Source organism: Barbatula barbatula, assembly GCF_947034865.1.
Source record: "Barbatula barbatula genome assembly, chromosome: 19".
Lineage (NCBI taxonomy): Eukaryota > Metazoa > Chordata > Actinopteri > Cypriniformes > Nemacheilidae > Barbatula > Barbatula barbatula.
The window spans coordinates 10,419,811-10,438,833 of NC_136782.1; the positions used below are offsets into that span (position 1 = coordinate 10,419,811).

The 19,023-nt window shown below is 37.5% G+C and overlaps 2 protein-coding genes across 2 annotated transcripts in view; both read right to left on the reverse strand.

Moving 5' to 3' along the window:
• The window catches only part of nxn (nucleoredoxin), a 53,581-nt gene extending 40,148 nt beyond the window's left edge, over positions 1-13,433 (reverse strand). Inside the window, exon 1 of the mRNA XM_079480858.1 lies at positions 12,906-13,433. Within this exon, the coding sequence (XP_079336984.1) occupies positions 12,906-13,214 (309 nt within the window). The 5' untranslated portion in view covers positions 13,215-13,433. The remainder of the gene's footprint in view (positions 1-12,905) is intronic.
• Positions 13,434-14,472: 1,039 nt separating this feature from the next.
• txndc17 (thioredoxin domain containing 17) lies at positions 14,473-17,004 on the reverse strand. Its single transcript, XM_079481711.1, has 4 exons — positions 16,758-17,004; positions 16,581-16,662; positions 15,266-15,341; positions 14,473-15,153 (listed from the first exon to the last, which is right to left on the reverse strand). The coding sequence occupies exons 1-4, from the start codon at positions 16,900-16,902 to the stop codon at positions 15,085-15,087; spliced, it is 372 nt and encodes a 123-aa protein (XP_079337837.1). The 5' UTR covers positions 16,903-17,004; the 3' UTR covers positions 14,473-15,084.
• Positions 17,005-19,023: the final 2,019 nt, after the last annotated feature.

The window sequence follows — 19,023 nt, forward strand, 5'->3', positions numbered from 1 at the left end:
CTTTACGTTTGTTCTGGTGATGTTTTGAGAGAAAAGTATGTAACTTATAACAATTATACGTTATATGAACGTTTATTTCTGACACCCAGTGAGGTTGTTCCATGAGATGTAGCGTTGTACACAAGCCTAAAACAGCTCACAGAAATATTTCGACCAACACATTAACTAACAGCAGCGCGGCCGCCATTTTAAAGTGAAAATGTGAACTAGATAAGACGGAACCCGACAAAATGCAACATAAGATATAGGAAAATAGCTAAAGGAATGTTTGTTAATCCACTCCAAAAAATGCTTTTTTGATAAGTGTACAGTGCGACCGCCATTTGGGGTGAAAATGTGAATAGCCTACGGTAAATATGAAGCGGTGAAATGTTGTTTATTGGTCCATATGTTAATTCTGCTAGAATTTGATAGTCTCATTTAAATTAACTCTGCATATAGGAATTTATTGTGTGTCTGATATTTGACCTGTGTTTTGAATTCCATAACCTTTTATGTTTTACTTATAGTCATTCTGTTTTCTTGTACAGCTGCTTTGGAACAATGAAAATTGTAAAAAGCGCTATATAAATAAAGCTGACTTGACTTGACTTGACTTAATTATTAAATACACAATTTCACTATATTATCAATCACACTGATTAATTTTAACAATGCTAGGCCTTTATTTAAATGTACAAATCTTGATAAGAAATTTTTTGTGCCATACATTGTATTATGTGTCAAAAAAAAGCATCTGCTTAATGAATAAATGTCAATGTCAATATGCATGTTTTGTGTGCTGCTTTAATTAACTGTCTTAACTTTCTTTATTGTTTAACACTTTCTAAAAGTTTTGTACATTCATGTTTGTTTTTCAGAACTCTTTCCAATGTTGTGATTTCACAGATGAATTTAAAGGGGAAAATGCGGGAAGCTGCCATTTTCAGAGTCTCTGCTATGCCAGATAAATGCCAGTGGTAGGTAAAAATAAATGAAATTGCATGCATAAAATATACTGTGTGCTTATGCTAATGAGTGCTTATCCAAATGACAATTTAGGAAATGTTTCAAGTTAAAACAACAAAGTAGTGTTTTGGCTTCACAAGTCAAATGTTTGCACATATTTCTTAAGACACAGGGCAACCTATATGTGATCCCAATTGATCGATTTCGGTACATTTTTGTCAACAACAGGGTTTTTTAAGGCTGAAATATACATGAAACTATGTTTTGTTTTTCTCTTTAGATGCTGTCATCTACACACACAACACAAGACGGACAAAAAATATTACAGACTTAAGATATGCTCCAGAGAGGATAGGCGGTGGTGGCTGTAAAAAGACACTTCACTGATGACCCACTCCAGTTAAAAATAATTTGATGAAAATGAATTTGTTTTGTGTGCCTGAGTGTGTGCGCATGCGCATGTGATTTTAATTTTGTTGAATGAGAAAAAATAAAGTGGGTGTAAAAATATTACTGTTTATTTTTATTCTGTCTTATCTGTATGTATACAAGTGGACTCTCAAACCTGCACTTAAGAGCATCCAAAGTAATTAATTAAAAATATTCTACAGTTATTAGAGAGATAAAACATAATTTTTTAGGCCAATGTAAAATTGTTAGAATTACTTTCAACAAGAAGTATCTCCACAGAAAATCACACTACACGTTAATTATTCATTTAATATTGAAAAACCATTGAAACTGTAGCAATTTCAATGCTTTACTATGGGGATAAAAACAATAAAGCAATTATTATACAACGTCGATTTCTGACCGCAATTCAACTACGTTTAAAGGTAAGACGGTGAAACAACGTTGCTATTTCAACGTTGATTCAATTTGCAAAACCGAAACGTAATTCAACGTTGATTCAACCTTGGTCCTTGACGTTGATTCAACGGTGAATCAACGTTGAATTGTCAGCTGGGAATGCTTGTAACAAAACGGTTCTTGGCCACCATTGACTACCATAGTAGGAAAAATTGCTTTATAAATGTCTTTGTTCTGTTAAACACAATATTTTGAACAATGTAGGAAAGCATACAGTTCTGGGGCACTTTTGACTTACATTGTAGCTGGCTTCTCATGCTTAACATGGTCAACTAGCCAAAAAACGAGTTGGACATATGACGTTGTATTTCTGTGCTCGATACACTCCTCCAGCGTTTGTATAGGTTAAGGAAAGTTTTTTTGAACATGAGGCCTGCAGCTCCTTACTCTTGCGATAGTGAGAGAAGTTGAGGTGTGTTTGTTTGTTCACAGCATTTCAGTGATGGATGTTATATAAACGGTGGATACAACGCTGGATTTGGAGATCGTTTGAAACTGATAGATGGCCACAACGTATACGGACGCCCAGTGCATGCGGTAAGTGAAACAGTCATATATCTGTGTTTCGTTGGCAAACGGGGCATAAGTGCATAATGTAAACACCACAAACTTATAGTGAATCAACAGTTATGCAGGGATAATGTAAAGCGATGATGTAATGTGTGCTTCTGATTTAGTTCCTCCACCACACACCCCCAGGAGGTCGTATGTTTCCGGAGATAATCTTACAGCTATATCAGTCTTTTATAAATGTGATCAAACTTAATACTCTTCAAAGATACAAAGTATGCAATACTACTAAGATTAATATGAGATTTGCAGAAACTGCGCGTGTTATGGCAGCTTTAATATCTTTGAAATATGCCACAAAACACATCTGATTGTATATATATATCATCCCTGCACTTACATAAACTGCTATGATTTTTCCCTTCACAAATATTCCACACATTGAGGCCAGGCCAGATATTTAGTTTGGCTAGGCTCGCAGCTGGGGAAAAAAGAGACAGGATAAAATGAATGAAGGCAGGATGAAGAATAGCTGCTCATTCTCTGGAGGGGGGGCGGCTTTGTTTTCTCCAAAACTGCCTTTTACACTTCTCTGTAGGCTGTTTCGCACATACTCAAACCAGCAAAAAGACACCATTTAGTCATGAAACTACACACATCAGTTTGAGATATTTATTACTGAAATTAGACAAGTTTAGCAATCTGGCTCGGTCTGCATGTTAAACACTTTTTAGTTTTAAAATTTGCTAAACACTACATAACCTTATTGTCATTAAAAAACCTGTGTTAGACTTTTTCTTTTGTGGAAGTTCAAGTGTACAATCCAGCATAGAATAAGGAACAGGAAGTATAAACACGGATAAGACTCTTGAGTGTAGATTTCAAAATGTTTGTGGTTGTCCTCTACATGCAGTTGCTTGACGTCTTTTTAAACACTGTGATTTAATAGCTGAATTATGCAGTATTTATAACACCCGTCAGAAGAGGAACGTAAACACCCAGATTTATGTGTCATGCTGTAATTAGTGTTAAAGGGCTTATGGGTTATTGAAGTGAGGATTTGAGGCATGTTAGTGATACATGCTCAGCAAAAAAACACCCACAGGGTTAAACCCGACTCTGTCAAACAGCACGTGTCGTTCATCATCACTGGTGTGTTTGATGCAACCCAGAGATCTTCTATCTAGAAGATGCAGAGTCACTGATGGTCAAAAAGGGCCACAAGGCTTCGTGCAGCAGTAAAGATGTGGTTTTTAGAAGATCTCGCTTTTCTGTAACCAGCACTCATCTCAAGACAGTCCCAGTGAAAATCACAAATTAAGATATTTTGAGAAATGTCTGTGGATTTGTGTCTTTATAAATAAAGGTAACGGTAAACGGTAAAGGTATATTGTTTGAGTACCAACATTCTTCAAAATATCTCCTTTTGTTTTCTAAAGAAGAAAGAAAATCATACAGGTTTAAAATGATATGAGGGTGAGTAAATGAAGACATAATTTTAGTTTAGGGGTGAACTATCCCTTTAATCTTTCTATTGCATCAATACTGCCCCTTTTCAAAATGTTCTCCTTACACCATTAACTGGGTTTCAACCTCACCAGCAGCCGTCGCTCATATAAAACCACTTTGCTCCAGCATCAGGCGAACCTTCCCATAACCCGCAAACAGGCGAAGAAGCACTTGGCAGGCAAACAGGCAGCCCTTCTATGCAGCATCTCCTTGTATAAACAAACAAGCCGCACATTTACCCCATCCAAAGCCGAGCCCCTGCTTCATCAGCATCTAGCGATGCATACAGAAACAGAACATTGAAGGGAATGAGAGGAACATGGACCAGAAAAGCAACCGCTCTATAGCCGGACAAAGCTCCTGGTCTGAGGGCCTTGTTTAAACTCCCGAATGAATGAACAGGTGGTGAAGGACACACTCACCTGCGATGTATGGAGGAGCCGTTGGGTTAATAAGTGACCCGTTGCTAGTCGAGCCTAACATCTTTTTCTGCTGACTGACTTTTGCAAGAGAACAATGGCAGTCTCACTACGTGCACTACGAAGTTTACCTAAAAAGATAATTCTTTCAGCATTTATTTATGTCATTGCAAACCTGAATTACTTTCTTCTGCAGAACACAAAAGAAGATTTTGAAGAATGTTGGAAACCAAACAAAACTTCCACTGTATGGACATTTCACAAAATATCTTCTTATGTGTTCCACAGAGGAAAGACTCATGATTCAAATTGTATATCTTCTGCTTTTATCTTACCAGCCTGTCAAATCCACACAGTGAACACTGAGCATTGATATCTGGATTAATGCTTAACCCATACTAACATCGCTAAACAGGAAAAGGGAAGTTACGCTTTAATCTCACATATGTATGAAGCGTCTCCAATTGTCCGGACACATCTATCAAAAGCAAGCTCAGAAAAGGCGACCTCTTGTGCTCCTACAACTCTTAAGCTGATAAACCCTTTCATTTCAAAGAGCCCCGGGATCAATTCTTCCTCAGTTTCAAAACTGCTTAGAAAATGATTAATCAAAACAGCGATTACAGCCATCCGCAGAGTCACAGAGACTCCCTACTGCGTCCTCTCAACGGGGAGCCGCTGCTTACCATCACCACTGCTCTCATGGAAAAAAGCCTGCCATTCTTAAGCCTCACTGATGGTGGATGCTATTACGTGCAGTTGGAGAATGTCAGTGTTCATTCTCAGCTGTAAAGCAAACCATTGTAAAGACAAACTGCAGTTATGTATCCAATGGCATGTCAGAATATTATGTTGCTGTGAAAAATATTTTTAGGATGAAATTCAGAGGGAAAAGTTTTCTGTGTTCGGCTGATTCAAGGCTGTAACAACATAATCACGATTAGGTAGCGTTTACATTTTCTGCTTTCTTCTCTCCATACAATGGCAGTAAATAGGGACTGAGGCTATTACGGCCTGGAAAAAAGTCAAACCTCAGTGAATTAGTCATCCAACAGCATTGTGAAAGACAGACAGCATGAGAAAACACGTGAAAACTGTGATTAAAAGGGAGGTTATCGCATAAAAAAAATTTTTTTACTAAATCAAGTACAAAGTGAATATAAACTTCAGTTTTCATTTTCTGCAAATTCACAAATAATTAAATAGGCGGCAATTAAGTAAGCGGAGAATATTGCATGCGTATGTGGCGTGCTGTCCAGGGATAGGGCTCTGAGATCGGTATTCTTTCCCAATCCTAGAGCACTCCGGGGAGAGGGCTTCGATGTTTGTGTTTGCCCGAGCCCGGAGCCCACAGCTCTTTACAAAAGAGACCGGACTTAAAACGACTGTGATATTTGTATGTGCTATTTGATTGAATTAGATTGAAATCTTTAAAAACATCCACACACATTCCTAAATACTTTTTAAATGTTCATACAAGCTGTGCTTTTACCCCAGAAATTCCAAACACCATCTCACAATCCATCATTTCAGGCCTATATGTATCAACCTTGTGAAAGTTTCTTCTGTATTAAAATGTTTAGGCCAACCCGCAATACCTTTAAATAACCTCCCACTAAAACTCCCAAGGCTTTATTTTAGCCCACAGTTCTGGCCCTGCATTCTGCTAATTCTCAGTTTTTTCCCACAAGTCAATCACAAGACACCAATTGTAAAGCACTGAATGATTGCAGTTGTCGGAGCTGAGAGAAGCTCGACCCTTTCAGCCTGCTGTGATTCCAAGCCACGCCGGATGAAAACTCAATTACATCCTTGTTGCTTCACTTTCGCATTTTAAATGACAGTTCTGCATTTTTGTGGTATCTGTTAACAATTAAGCAAATACAAAAGAGAAGACAAACATTACACATGAGGACTGGATTTGTTTTTCTTCTCTTCAAAAATAAAACATGACTGTCCAAGAGACAGCTCAAGATTGTACGACATTCTTTGACGAAAAGCAGCATGTGTAACTGGGTCAATAAAAAGCAGATGGGATTTTATATGACACTAAAACAGAAGCCGCCAGCGAGAGCTTCATTGTCCAAGTATCAGTGTCCGCAAGCACTTTCCGCGCAAATGTGAAAAAAATACTGATGATGAACCAATAAAAAGCAAGACAGGGCAATGGCAGGTGCCGGACATTCTTTTAGTCTATATTATACAACTAATCTAATTTCAGGGTCAATGGCACGATGGCATGATTCCTCATCGCCTCACATCTGTTAAACCAAGTGTTGTACTTGCTGTAGGGCAGTATCTCCGTCCTGTTATTAGACACACCTGATCCATAACCGCTGGCGAATGAAACTCAAGCGAACATAAGCACCGCCTCAGGAAGACAGCGCTCAATCTCCTGTTGACTGGGCTGGGTTCAGCACATACTTAGAGGGAACTTTAACATATTACGCTAAAGAGCCATAACCGACAATTTAGTGACCAGAGCTTAGCAGCTTTCCTCCAAATCTAACATCTTCTAAGGCAGCACATGAAGAGGTCATTTCAGGTCACAATGGGTCAGAACCCAATTTGAGATGTTAGGGACAAACAAGAGCATACGAAGCAGGTGGTTGCTCTGACGCGAGGTGCGAATGGTCCATAATCCTCATGAGATGATCTGAAGAATTTGGCCTGACCTTAGTTCCTACCATTTACCGCATGAGAAATGTCCTCACCTGGAACGCTCCTCAGGCTACGGCAGAGTTTGTTCACCAGTGTTATATAACATTTCATCACCCTCTGACTCATTCACTTTGGTTCTTGTTAATCACAAATGCACTCCGGTTTTTATGGCTTTGGGCAATTCTGACTAGAAAAAGGCGGATTAATGCTTTAAGGGAGTTTAGCAGAGGATAAGCTATAAAAAATCCTTAATAACATATTTCCACTGAAGGGGCGTTTGATCTCAAGACCTAAAAATGAAGATCCTCATCCAAGGCGTCAAGACCCTTAATCAAGACGTCAGTGGTTTTGGCCTTCTGAAGCTATCTGACTTAAATTCCATGGGAACAGGCAAAGCTTCAAAAGCACTTTTTGCATGTTAAGAATTGCAAGGAAGCTCTTTGCCTTCAATTCAGGCTTAGTGCTTTTCACACAGAACACCGGGTTCATGGTAAAAGAAGGCCAGCAAGATAAGAGAAGGCCAGTAATATCAAACCTGATGTCTTGAGGTCCCAAGTTTGAATGCATGACTTTATTAAAGAGCTTCAATCGTAAGGTTGAACGGTACAAAAATAAACATTTTGGTCTGTGCCTTACAAAGCAAACTCTTCGCATTTAGTGTGAACATAGCATAATACGTTGCACTGAAACTTCTGCAACACGAGCACATGCTTGTCACACGTCGGAAGAGGCATCTATGTACCTATAGTGTCAGAGCACACACAATTGAATGGACTGAATTGCATATTCATGAATCCGTGTATACTAAATGAAGCAAGAGCGTAGAGTTGCATTTAAGTCATTCTAAGGCATGAAGAAAATATCATTGCAGGAAAAACTTCTACATATGCTTTTTTTAATGCTCAAAGATGAGTTTTAAGTGATAAAATGATCAAAGTCACTTTAAGCACTAAGGTTTGGTTTACCAAGCAACTGTATACATACTTGCATAAAGTACGTTTCTGCCCTTTGGCCTCCCTATGAAATAATCCACCCACAGTGTTTACTGTTGCTTTCTCAGTGATGTCAGACATTCTCAGGATGAGTTAATGTTATTTAGAGACTGCAGACACAAGACCCAAGAGATAAATTTGACCTATTAAATCATTATAAATGGTAATCTGATTGCTAACGCAGATGTCTATGCGCCACACCGGCACGTTTCTGTGAAGTTCTGTGATGTTCGACTAGACAGTGTGATAAATGGACTGAATGAACAAAAAGAACGGCTTTGTGCAGACGAGCTACACAACGCTTCGTTCGAAACTTGTACTTGGACGACGGATTGGTCCAGGTCAAAGACCAACAACTATTGTGTTATTTCCTAACACAGACTTCTGGGAACAGAGCAGTCTCAAGTTGCTCAAAAAGCAGCAGAGATTAAGCCTTTTCTTCTGGCTGTCCTTTCGCCTCATTTTTATCTGTTCTCAAAAGGTAACTAAACCTAAGAAGTCGGAATTCCACTAGGACTCACCAAGTCCACACTTATTTTGTCACCATTCAGAACATTACAGTGCGTCTGCTGTCAGAAACACAATGGGACTGAAAAGAGGTGCAAGTGTAGTGTGAAGTAAAGGAGTTAAATTTGGCAAGCGTGGTGTTTATAAAGCTGTGCAAAGCCCTGCTGTAGACCGGCTAGCATCTCTTTAGCAACTGAAGGCTCACATTCCTTAAATAATCTCTCTTGTCACATATTGCATACAATTGCAAGCATATGTAGCTAGAGCAATTCTCTGGCTGTAATCGCTACTATAGCTCAAATTGACATGGAAAACATGATTTTCTTTAGTCTTTTGAAGTAAGAGTTGGATGTACATCGAAGACAGGCTTCCATGGCCACCCGGACCTGTTAAAGGGATACCAGTAAATGACAATTCTTTCACTATTAATTCATCCTCGTGTCATTGCAAACCTGTCTGACTTTCATTCTTCCTCAGAACAATGGCAACCAAACGACTCCTTTGACTTTCATTATATGAACACAAACAATTGAGACATTTCTCAAAAAATCTTCAGAGTTGTTCCAAAGAAGAAAGAGTCACATATTATAGTGTAGTAAAAAAACTACAATTTGAAAACACTGTCTGGCATTTTTTTTATATATTGAAGAATTCTGATTTTGGCTGGTTCTGATTTTCACAGGTCAATGCCAATCAACCTGACTTCAGCGATTCCCACTGAGCAACATTATCAGCACAGGCCGTCACTCAGCAGAGAGAAAATCCGTGTTAGTCACACAGAGCCAAATGTACCACTCAATGATAGAGAAGCCTGTTTTATCACCTGCAGATAAGGCCGCCTTTTTCTAGCCGCCAGCTCTGAAATCAAAGCCGAGCGGAAGGGCACGGCTCTAAAACGCTTGATGAACGGGGATCGCACGGTTTTTCATCCAAACGCTGACACCCTGATGACAGCAGCCCTTAGCAATCTCAAAAGCTCAGAGCAGCTGTCACCCAAACTGCAGAGATGGGTGGCATAGCAGAGCTCCTCGGGCCAGCGGATGATCTCTCGGATCTGAGATCACCGCCTCTATGCAGACGTTTACTTTTTGTCTTAGGCAGTATCCAGGCAGAGTCAGCACTTGATTTACGAGCAGCTTTCTCCGCTCCAGGTGGATGCAAGTGTCCTTGTAAGGCATTGCCAACACACAGACTGTCCCTTGATACCCTGCAGACGCCCAGCGCCTAACACAACTGCACACACTGTAGAGATAGAACCTCTCATTCACACAAAAAGATGATGAATATGACAGAATAGAAGAAATATACAAGTCTCAAGTCACTGCTCTTTTATGAGAGAACTGGAAAATAAATCAGCAAACTAAATTGTTTCGCTTGACTGGTTAAAGACACTACGAACACATTGACAATCGATGTCTTAACACTATCGAGGTTGAATCAGAGCCATTGTCTTAAAAAAAAAGTATATGATGAAACATAAAAAAAATCTTAAATGCCAGGTATTGCCTCGAAACGTTGACTCAAAGTGATAAAGAAATTATTCGCATTAACATCAAAAGAACATGTTATAAAAATATTCATATAAAATTGTATTGTTACACTACGCAGTAACTAAATGGAAATGTTAGCAAAACGTTCTTAAAACATTTTGTAAGCGTGGATGTTAAACACGTAGGGCTTATCTCTGCATGAGTGGGTAGGGAAAATTCTAACTGATGGATAGCAGAACATCCAAAGTGAAAGAGGAAATGACACCAGGTGGCAAGGGAGATTAAAAGAGACAATTGAGAAGAACAGCGTCTTCATCGTACTCCGCTCACAGCACTACAGAAATATCTCTATTCTGCCCTTCTGGAAACAAGCCACTAAAAACCCTGCGGTACCACAACCTCAACCGGGCTTTGCAGCAGGGCGACATCACACATCAATTAATGCCTTCAGTGAACACAAACACAAAATCCTACTATATTCTGTCTCCCATGAAGAGAGGAAAGACAGTCTTGTCATGCTGAGACTGCAAATAGGAACATGACAATGGCCGGTTAATATCTTAGAACTCAACTCTCTGCGGGACCAGAGATGTTATTACTTCAAGACAAACACACTTATCTGATTCAGCCCGGGTCATTTACATCTCACATCAAACTAAATAAGCCTCAAGTAGATATCAAAGACATTTGATCCACATACCATCCCAGTATCTTACAATGGTTATTTATGGCTCAATATAACATTACGGCTTATTTTTTCCTGCCAAAAAAAAGTTTTCCTAAAAAGGTCGTAACAGCTATAATATGTCAGAGAGCCAAAACTGTTGGTGTGAATATGTGCAAATATATATATAGATGGTTCTACCCAAAAAGAAAATATTCTTGTCTTGGGTTATTGTGTTTTATAAATGGGGAAAAAACCCTTTAAATTAGTATGAGCAAAAAATGCACAAAACATATTTCAGAAAAAAACAAAGAAGTAAAATTCACTGTGGGGTAAACAGAAAACAATACTAACATTCAATTATAATTGTGTTTACAGAACAGCTGGATTGCTTGTGACTATATGTAGATAAACATTTTAAGGCACATTTGTAATCGTAAATATGAGAACTTGCCAGGATACAGTACCTAGCATGACAAAATATACAAAATCCATGAAAATCTCTTCTTTCTAAACATGATGTATGACATTTTGCTCAAAACTAAGTCAGTACATGAAACAAAGCATAAACAAAACTCAAAAGTAGTTTGGGCCTATAACAAATAACAGTTGAATCAGATTGAAAGAGATTCTTGTCTGTGAATAAAGAGAAATGCATTTTTGCACAGAACATGATTTTTGTCTGGTAAAAAAAACGTCATCCGAGATCTAATCAAAGCAAAATATGCCTAAATCAATATTATGATACTATAACGCAAACACAACATTTCTCAGTCCCTGTAATGCCAAAAATACTTTGTGCAGTCCATTCTGGATTTTGCATGGTGGCAGATGTAGATTTTATCTTAAATATTTATATTGATGTCACTGTAAAACTGTACGAGCCATTTAACATCCGTCACCTGCTCGACAGTGAGACGTGCCAAGACATGCAGGAGACGGTATGGTGCAAAATGGATACCAGCATAAAGGGGCAACACTGAGCGTGATCCAAACTGTATCCACTAAAACAAGACATGCACACCGAAAAAAACAACACTGCAAAAAAATATCAACGTTTCGATAGGGTGTAACACTACAGATGATGCAGTGTTACATTTATTCAAACAGCTGACTCACTACAGTATACGCAATGGATGCAACGCTGAGCCTGCGTTTACAATAACAAACAAGATTAATTATTTACCTTTTAATTTTTTTCCCCCATTTAACAGGGTATTTCTAATCACTGGTATGCCAGAGCTGTAACCCTGAAATATTTACAACCACAAGATCTAATTTCTATAAACAGAAGAATAGCTCAATGAAAAGTGCTCCGAGACGCAGTAATATTTTCCAGGTTTGTTTTTAATAAATGACACAAAACAGGCTTGCTAAATATCAGTATAGCAAATGTGCTTTCAATAATGTTACATAAAATTAGAAAAGCTCCCACAAATAATCCTGATACAAATTCACTTTTAAATCCTTTTTAATTTAGTTTTTAAAGGGAAGGAAAGAAACTAAACATGACTCATATAGATATTTAGTGTGTTATTGTTAATCTAGGGTACATGCAAAACAATCAAATATAAGGTATTTTTATTCACCCTATAAAGAGAAATTCATCAACTTATTTACTTGATTATTGTGTGATAATAAAATGTGACTGGTCCATCCTGAACAACTCCTAAACTTCTAAAGCTAGTTAGCTGCCTAACTAGACAGCATTTTGAGGGATATTGCTATAAAAATCCTGATTTTGAGACAGCTGATGTAATGGTTTATTGGGTTTTATGGTGCTTCTAAAGGATGTGTTTTAACTTGCTCAAGAATCACTAGCTGAGCCTTCATGCTAAAGATTAGAGGACACCCACTCATAACCAGTGCTTTAATATTTTCTGGGATTACAACTGTATCATAATACTGTTGATGTATAATAAAACCCACAGTCAAAGTGTTGCTTTGTATCGGACTGTGCCTTTTTCCTTTTTCAATAACCTCAGGCCTGCAAAAACTAAAGATCTCTTAGGATAAACGGATGCCAGAAATATATCATAAGAACAGTTGGGAAGAATAATAAATTAGGTGCTTATTTAGTGTGGTCCTTGAACGGAATGTCTTCTTTAAATGTAATTTTAGCTCAGTTTTAAATATAGTTTCTATGGAATCGAGCTCTGGATTTAATTGTAAAGCGCACAACAGTAAATCTGATTTTAATTCATTGTGTACTATACACCTGCACACTTCACCTCGTTTATATAGAGAAAAACATCATTTAGCAAATCTCGACTCTCGTGTCATCTTCAACAAACCTGCAGGATTTGAGTGCAAGTTATAATCTCTAAGCGCTTACCTTTTTGTGTCTATCTTTAAAAGGCAACGCCGGCCATGTCATTTCCTGCAAGAAGTCCTGCCACTGTTTCTGGTCCTGATCCGACGAGATGAAGACGATCTCCAATTTGTCCTTGTGCTCTGATGATTTCTTAAACTTGCTGTAAAACTCGCAGAGACTGGCGTTGAACTGCTTGCAGGGACCGTTCAAACTGCAGCCGAAGTAGAGCCCGAGCAGCGACAGCTTACCGCCGAGCGCGTGAACATCCACCTCGGCTTTCTCCCGGTTGACGAGGCGCTCTCCGAGCAGATCCACCAGAAACTCCGACATCGCTGCTGCGCGCTCCGATCGGACTGATTTTGATCGCCCTTCGTTTGTTCAGGTTGTTTGAAATGAAATCCGAGGTGATCGCTGGAGATCCGCAGGCCCCGCTGCTCTGTTTTGGCCGCGGTTAAGTAGAAGCGTGGGTTAGGAGTACAGCGGCTGCGGTTCGTGTCACTGTGAGCGGTGTGTAGGAATGCGCTTCGGTTATATAGACCGACGCTCGGTAACATTGCAGCGTCGCGCGGTGACGTTTTACTGACATCTACTGGAGAAGTGACGAAATTTCAAAAATTTCAAAACAAACGCGTTACCATGGAAACGCGGTACCGCTCAAAAGTTTACGGTCACTTGCTCGTTCTTTATTTGTTTATTTTAGAATCAAAACAATGAAATAACAAAAATATAACCACGGAAATTAAGCCGCGACTACAACAATCTCAAATAAATCAATGCTATGTTACAGCACCTTCAAAGTTAGCCACCTTTTGCTAAGTTTTATTATCCAGTACCAGAGGCGCGTGCATGAAAGTTCATCATACACATATTAAATAATAAATAAAGAATTTACACTTAACATATATTAAGAAATATACGTAGCACCTAAACTCTGGAATAGCCTTCCTGATATTATTCGAGGATCAGACACACTCGTCCAATTTAAATCTAGATTAAAGACGCATCTTTTCAGCCAGGCATTCACTTAATGCAACATATGCTAAATAAACCACCAGGAGATGCTGACATTAGATATTATTTACTAGAATAATTTAATTTACTATATAAAACACCATGGAGCGTTTTACCCTTTTTTGGGGGTTTATTTTTTATCTTTCCCCGGGTAAAGCTGCTTTGGAACAATGCAAATTGTGAAAAGCGCTGTATAAATAAAGTTGAATTGAATTGAATATGCACTTATATTATGTCATATATTGCATTATATATTTTTGTTTCATGGAAGGAATTTTGTAATAGATAATAAATCTGTATTAAAGGCAGTTTAAAAAGGGTAATTTTGATTTGCTTATACTTTTGTGCTCTATGTTCATTTGCATGCAAACAATGACTCTTTTACTACTACAGCACAAAATTGTATACAAGACATTTGTTCTCAAAATTCACCAGAATGATGCATTTACCTCCTTATTGAAACGGCCCCTGGTCAGCTTGCATGGAAGCATTGTAGAACAGGGATGTCACAGTTATTATGTAACCCATACAATGTACACCTGAATTATCAGTTAAAGCAGAAGAAATAGAGCAGATCGGTAAATACAGACCTGTGAAAGATCACTTTATATTGAATAAAACAGAATTGCGTAATATTCTGCTACATAACAGCACAAGTATATACAAGCAGATATCATGATTTAAAAGACATATCGACACACAGCTACTAGTGAATATAACGGAAACATTTAAAAGCAGTTAGGTATAATCTTTTTGAAATATATTTTATTTTGTTCAGATTACACAATAACAAGTAAAATGGCAATAGTAAACAGATATCTCGTCTTTAAATGTTTTGTGCATAACCGCTTCCAAGGTTAGGACAGTAAAACACTTTCATTATGCATGTGTGCACATACTTTGTTCCCTTAGTTCTTCAGTTCTGTGTCAAAGATTTTTTGAAAATCACTTTAAAGTGTGTTTAAAGCTCCCTTTGATTCACACCGTTTCAATGTTTTAAAACCATGTACAATCAACACAGGACAAATTAAATGCACAATTCCAGAATCTCAATTAGTTTTGCTAAACATTCAAGATTAACATCACAGATTACAGTTGAAGTAACAGTAATGAAATCACATTGATCGTTGAAAAAGTTGGACACGAGGAAATTCCTCGGTCCGCATGTGTACAGCAGTATCTGAGGACACTAATCCTCTGTAAACATCATTCGAACCAGATCTGCTTTAAAACACTCCTCCTCAACCAGCTTCTGGGGCTAAAAACAACATAAAAAATATATGTTTTTTTAGCTCTAGACTTAAATGTGCATTTTTCTGTAAAGTGAATTTACCAATATAATATCAATGATAAAACATATTCATCTTTACCGTGCCGTAGCACAGTAGTGTGGGTACACCCGTCAGCTTTAGAGTCTTCTTAAAGTCGTTGTTTGGATCCTTCCAGCTGCAAAGGCCAAAATCATAGTCAATGTAGATATGTGATGAATCTTTATTTTCATATTCTGATTATTTTTCCTGGAAAGCTGGGCATATTGTGGGATTTAGTACTATGGATACATTTTTAATGCGACCCCTGAAATAAAATGTATAATTTCCAGGCCAAACATTTTTGTAATTCTCTCTTATTAGAAAAATGTGATGCATTAATATTTAAGCAATGACACAATGCTAAATTTAAAGCATTTATTTCAAAACACAGACTACCAGGAGAATCCTGAAAAGTGGCTTGAGTCTATCGGTGTCCTGTTCCCATGCAAAACGACAAGTTTAGGCAACAAGCTCTATTAATAAAGCCACGTAAGCTAGAATTTTCCATATTGATTACCAAAACATGCTATAACAACTGTAACATATTTTTGAGATGATGTCATTAGGTTGGTCACAACATTTTGAACATGAAATTAATCGTGATTGAACCTGCCACTGAAACGAAGTTGTGTTATACACTTCTCTATTAAAGTATCTTAAGTCCAGTATTCATTTAGGTTTTATTTAGTCATCAACCTTGCATAAGAACCTTGCATCAGCAAATATATAAAAAACGTAATCGTAGTACATTGTGTACAGTGATAAACAGAGTATGTCTCTGGATAGCAAAACATTACGTACCCTGAAGAGCATCTGAACCATTAGGATTGGCTGAGATCATGTTTTTATCTACCAATTCATGTAGCATATATCACAAATATATGCGAGAATAAAAATAAATCTTTTACTGATTTATTTTAAATTTTATAGCGTTTTGTGTGTTCTGAACGTGTGCAATGCAAAACCCGGCCCACCGTTTTGACATATTATGATATACGGAATTATACATTCTGTGCAATCGAAAACCAGAGAAATAAGGCTACAAATAAATAGAATATTTCAGCATTGTTGAATTTGATGTTTTTGGTTTAGTTAAAATTCTAAGTATGAGATTATACATTTGAGATAGATCACAAGGATTGGTCATATTACATTTAGATTAGATCTTTCTTTTCACAGAAAGATCTGCCAATTATGTTCAGAATTATGATTTTAACTTATTAGTCACTACAATATCACTTTAGCTGGATTTTCACAGGCAGGGTCACAAATGTAAATGAGTGTGTGTGTAACTACAGAGAATTTCCTTATTAGACAATCGATGGACTGACATTAATTCATTGTCAGATTACAGTGGTGAGTACTGTATACTTACTAGGGTCTGTCTCCTACTTGGCAGTAAATGAAAACAGATCCCTCTGGAAGATGAGACATCTCTCCTCTGACCACTGGCTCTGCTGCAAGCACGAAGAGGAAAAACAGTCACGATCAAATACCGTATTCCCGTAACATAAAGGGCGTATGTGTGTTTAAATCGAATCTGTAACGTTACCTTTCACACAGTCTGGACACCAGCTCTTGCCCTGTTCATCTTTATCTCCAGAAAAGTAAACGAATATGTCTTTTCCCTTCCGTTCAGACACAGCTTTACAAAACTCCTCGTAACCATGAACGGAAACCTCCTCGTATTTCGCCATGTTTTATTTTGGATCTGCGCTTGAGTCCAATTCCTGTAGCCTCTAAGAACCTTACAGTGCCAAACTCAAGAGTGTGAAGTATGAACAAAATATGTTTGTACTTCCTACAAAACAAGGGTTGAATATTTAAAATAAAAGTCCCCCAGCTAAGGAAATGTTAATTATTCATTAGCCATGACTGCACTTTTATTTAAACATATTTATTTTGTTTAATTTTGACACAACCCTGGATGTAGTCTAGTCCACAATTAAAACACAAAATAATTTCATAAAATACTTAAAGTAAATGCACAAAAAATTATGAATTATTCCGCTTTTCATTTATTTTAAAGTTCATACTTGCTTACGTTGACCAAAAGCGTGATGCATGTAAGACTACATGTCAAAATCATAAGGAACGATGCCTCTAACCGCAGCTCTGGACCTGTAGTTCCAACCACGCAACTTTGCGATGCTGCTTACGATTGTTTCGTAATCATAATTTTTTTAAATAATATTTTATTTATTCCTAAAAGATGACCGCATCGATTGAACTTGATGACAGTGAACACTGTTGCTGAAAAATACTAGGCCACAGAAACGGATACTTTGCATGAGACACGGACAATTGCAAAGACTTCGACTATTTCGTAAGATTTGCTATGTTATCAACTATGTAAATGATAATGTATCCCGCCTCCCATCTGTGCAATTCATTATTGCATAATTGTTGCAAACTAGATAATTGTTTTGAGGATTAAATGTGTGTTTAATTCATTTTCAGGTGTACAATTACAGTTATTTTCTGATATGAATGCATCATTTTTGTGCAAATAACAAGGTTTATAAATAGGCCTATATTTCTGTTACCTGGCGAGTTTGAGTTTTTCATTGGTTTCGAGTGGGAAATCGATAGAAAGTTTTAATGTGCAAGCGTTTTAAAACGCGTGAAAAAAAATTTTTCGGATGACTAACAACGACAAAGACTCTAAAAGAAATAAGTGGTTACATTCGTCGAAGTTGGAGACACGTCACAGTTATGGAGGCCCCACCTCCAAGCGAGGACCTAGAAAACTGCTCCGCCTATATATAAATAGCGCCGGTGCCGGACGCAGCAGCAGCAGCAGCAAGAATGATTTCACTGGGGTGTTTATTGGATTATAAAACAGTCAAATATGTTGTCGCTCCGAATAGAACAGTCGGAATTTTATACAGAATATGTCAACTCGCTGTCGTTGCATATCTAGTTGGGTAAAGATTATTTTAATCAATTATTTAATTTAGTCATACTTCACACTTTGGAGTTTTCATTGGTTTGATAATTACCTTGGCAAATGTTTGAACATGCATTATTTATTAATCAGGTGGGTTTTCCTGACAAAGAAAAAATACCAAATGACAGATGAAACAATCGAGAGCTCCGTAAAAACAAGATTAAGAGGAGTTGCGATCGTCAATACTTCAGATGATGAGCAAAACCTCTGGGGCCCGGAGGATTATGTTGTCCCTCAACAGGCGAGTCACATTATGGAAGCAACATTTTCAAGTTATTAACAAAAGACTAACGTTTTATATTTAAACTTGAAACAAACAGGTCTGTGTGGATGAATCAAGTGATTTGTGACAATTTGCACTCTTAAAAAAAGGTGCTATTAAAGGTTCTTCACAGGGATGTCATGGTAAAATCTTTTTTTTTGGTTCCTTAAATAGCTTAATCATTCCGTCGAAGTTTCTCACAAGAACTATTTCTTTTATGATATGTTTAATTTCTTTTTAAGAAATACCTTTTTGAACCCTTTTTTCACTATACGAAGAACCTTTTGTGAAACAGAATGTTTCTTGTAATTTTCAGTAGATGTTAAAACGTTTCTTTAGATCCATTTTATGGCATGGTGTATATTTTAAATTTCTGTATTACAAACTTATAGTTTTATAACGCCATTTTGATCATCTTTGTTTACAGGCGGACAATTTGTTTCTTGTAACAACCAATTTTTTAGAGACTCCTAACCAAACGTTAGGCCGCTGTCCAGAGGTAAGACAGATCTTTTTGCATAAAAAAACCATAACAAAATTAACATCCATTCTTTCAACATCAATTTATGCACATTCACTGTAATATCAAACAAATCTACTTGGATA

Coding starts and splice junctions, on each gene's coding strand:
- txndc17 (XM_079481711.1), bottom strand. CDS start 16,902: ATGGCGAAATACGAGGAGGTTTCCGTTCATGGTTACGAGGAGTTTTGT. Junction 16,663..16,757: donor GTGTCCAGACTGTGTGAAAG/GTAACGTTACAG, acceptor TCGTGCTTGCAG/CAGAGCCAGTGGTCAGAGGA. Junction 15,342..16,580: donor CAAGTAGGAGACAGACCCTA/GTAAGTATACAG, acceptor TGGCCTTTGCAG/CTGGAAGGATCCAAACAACG.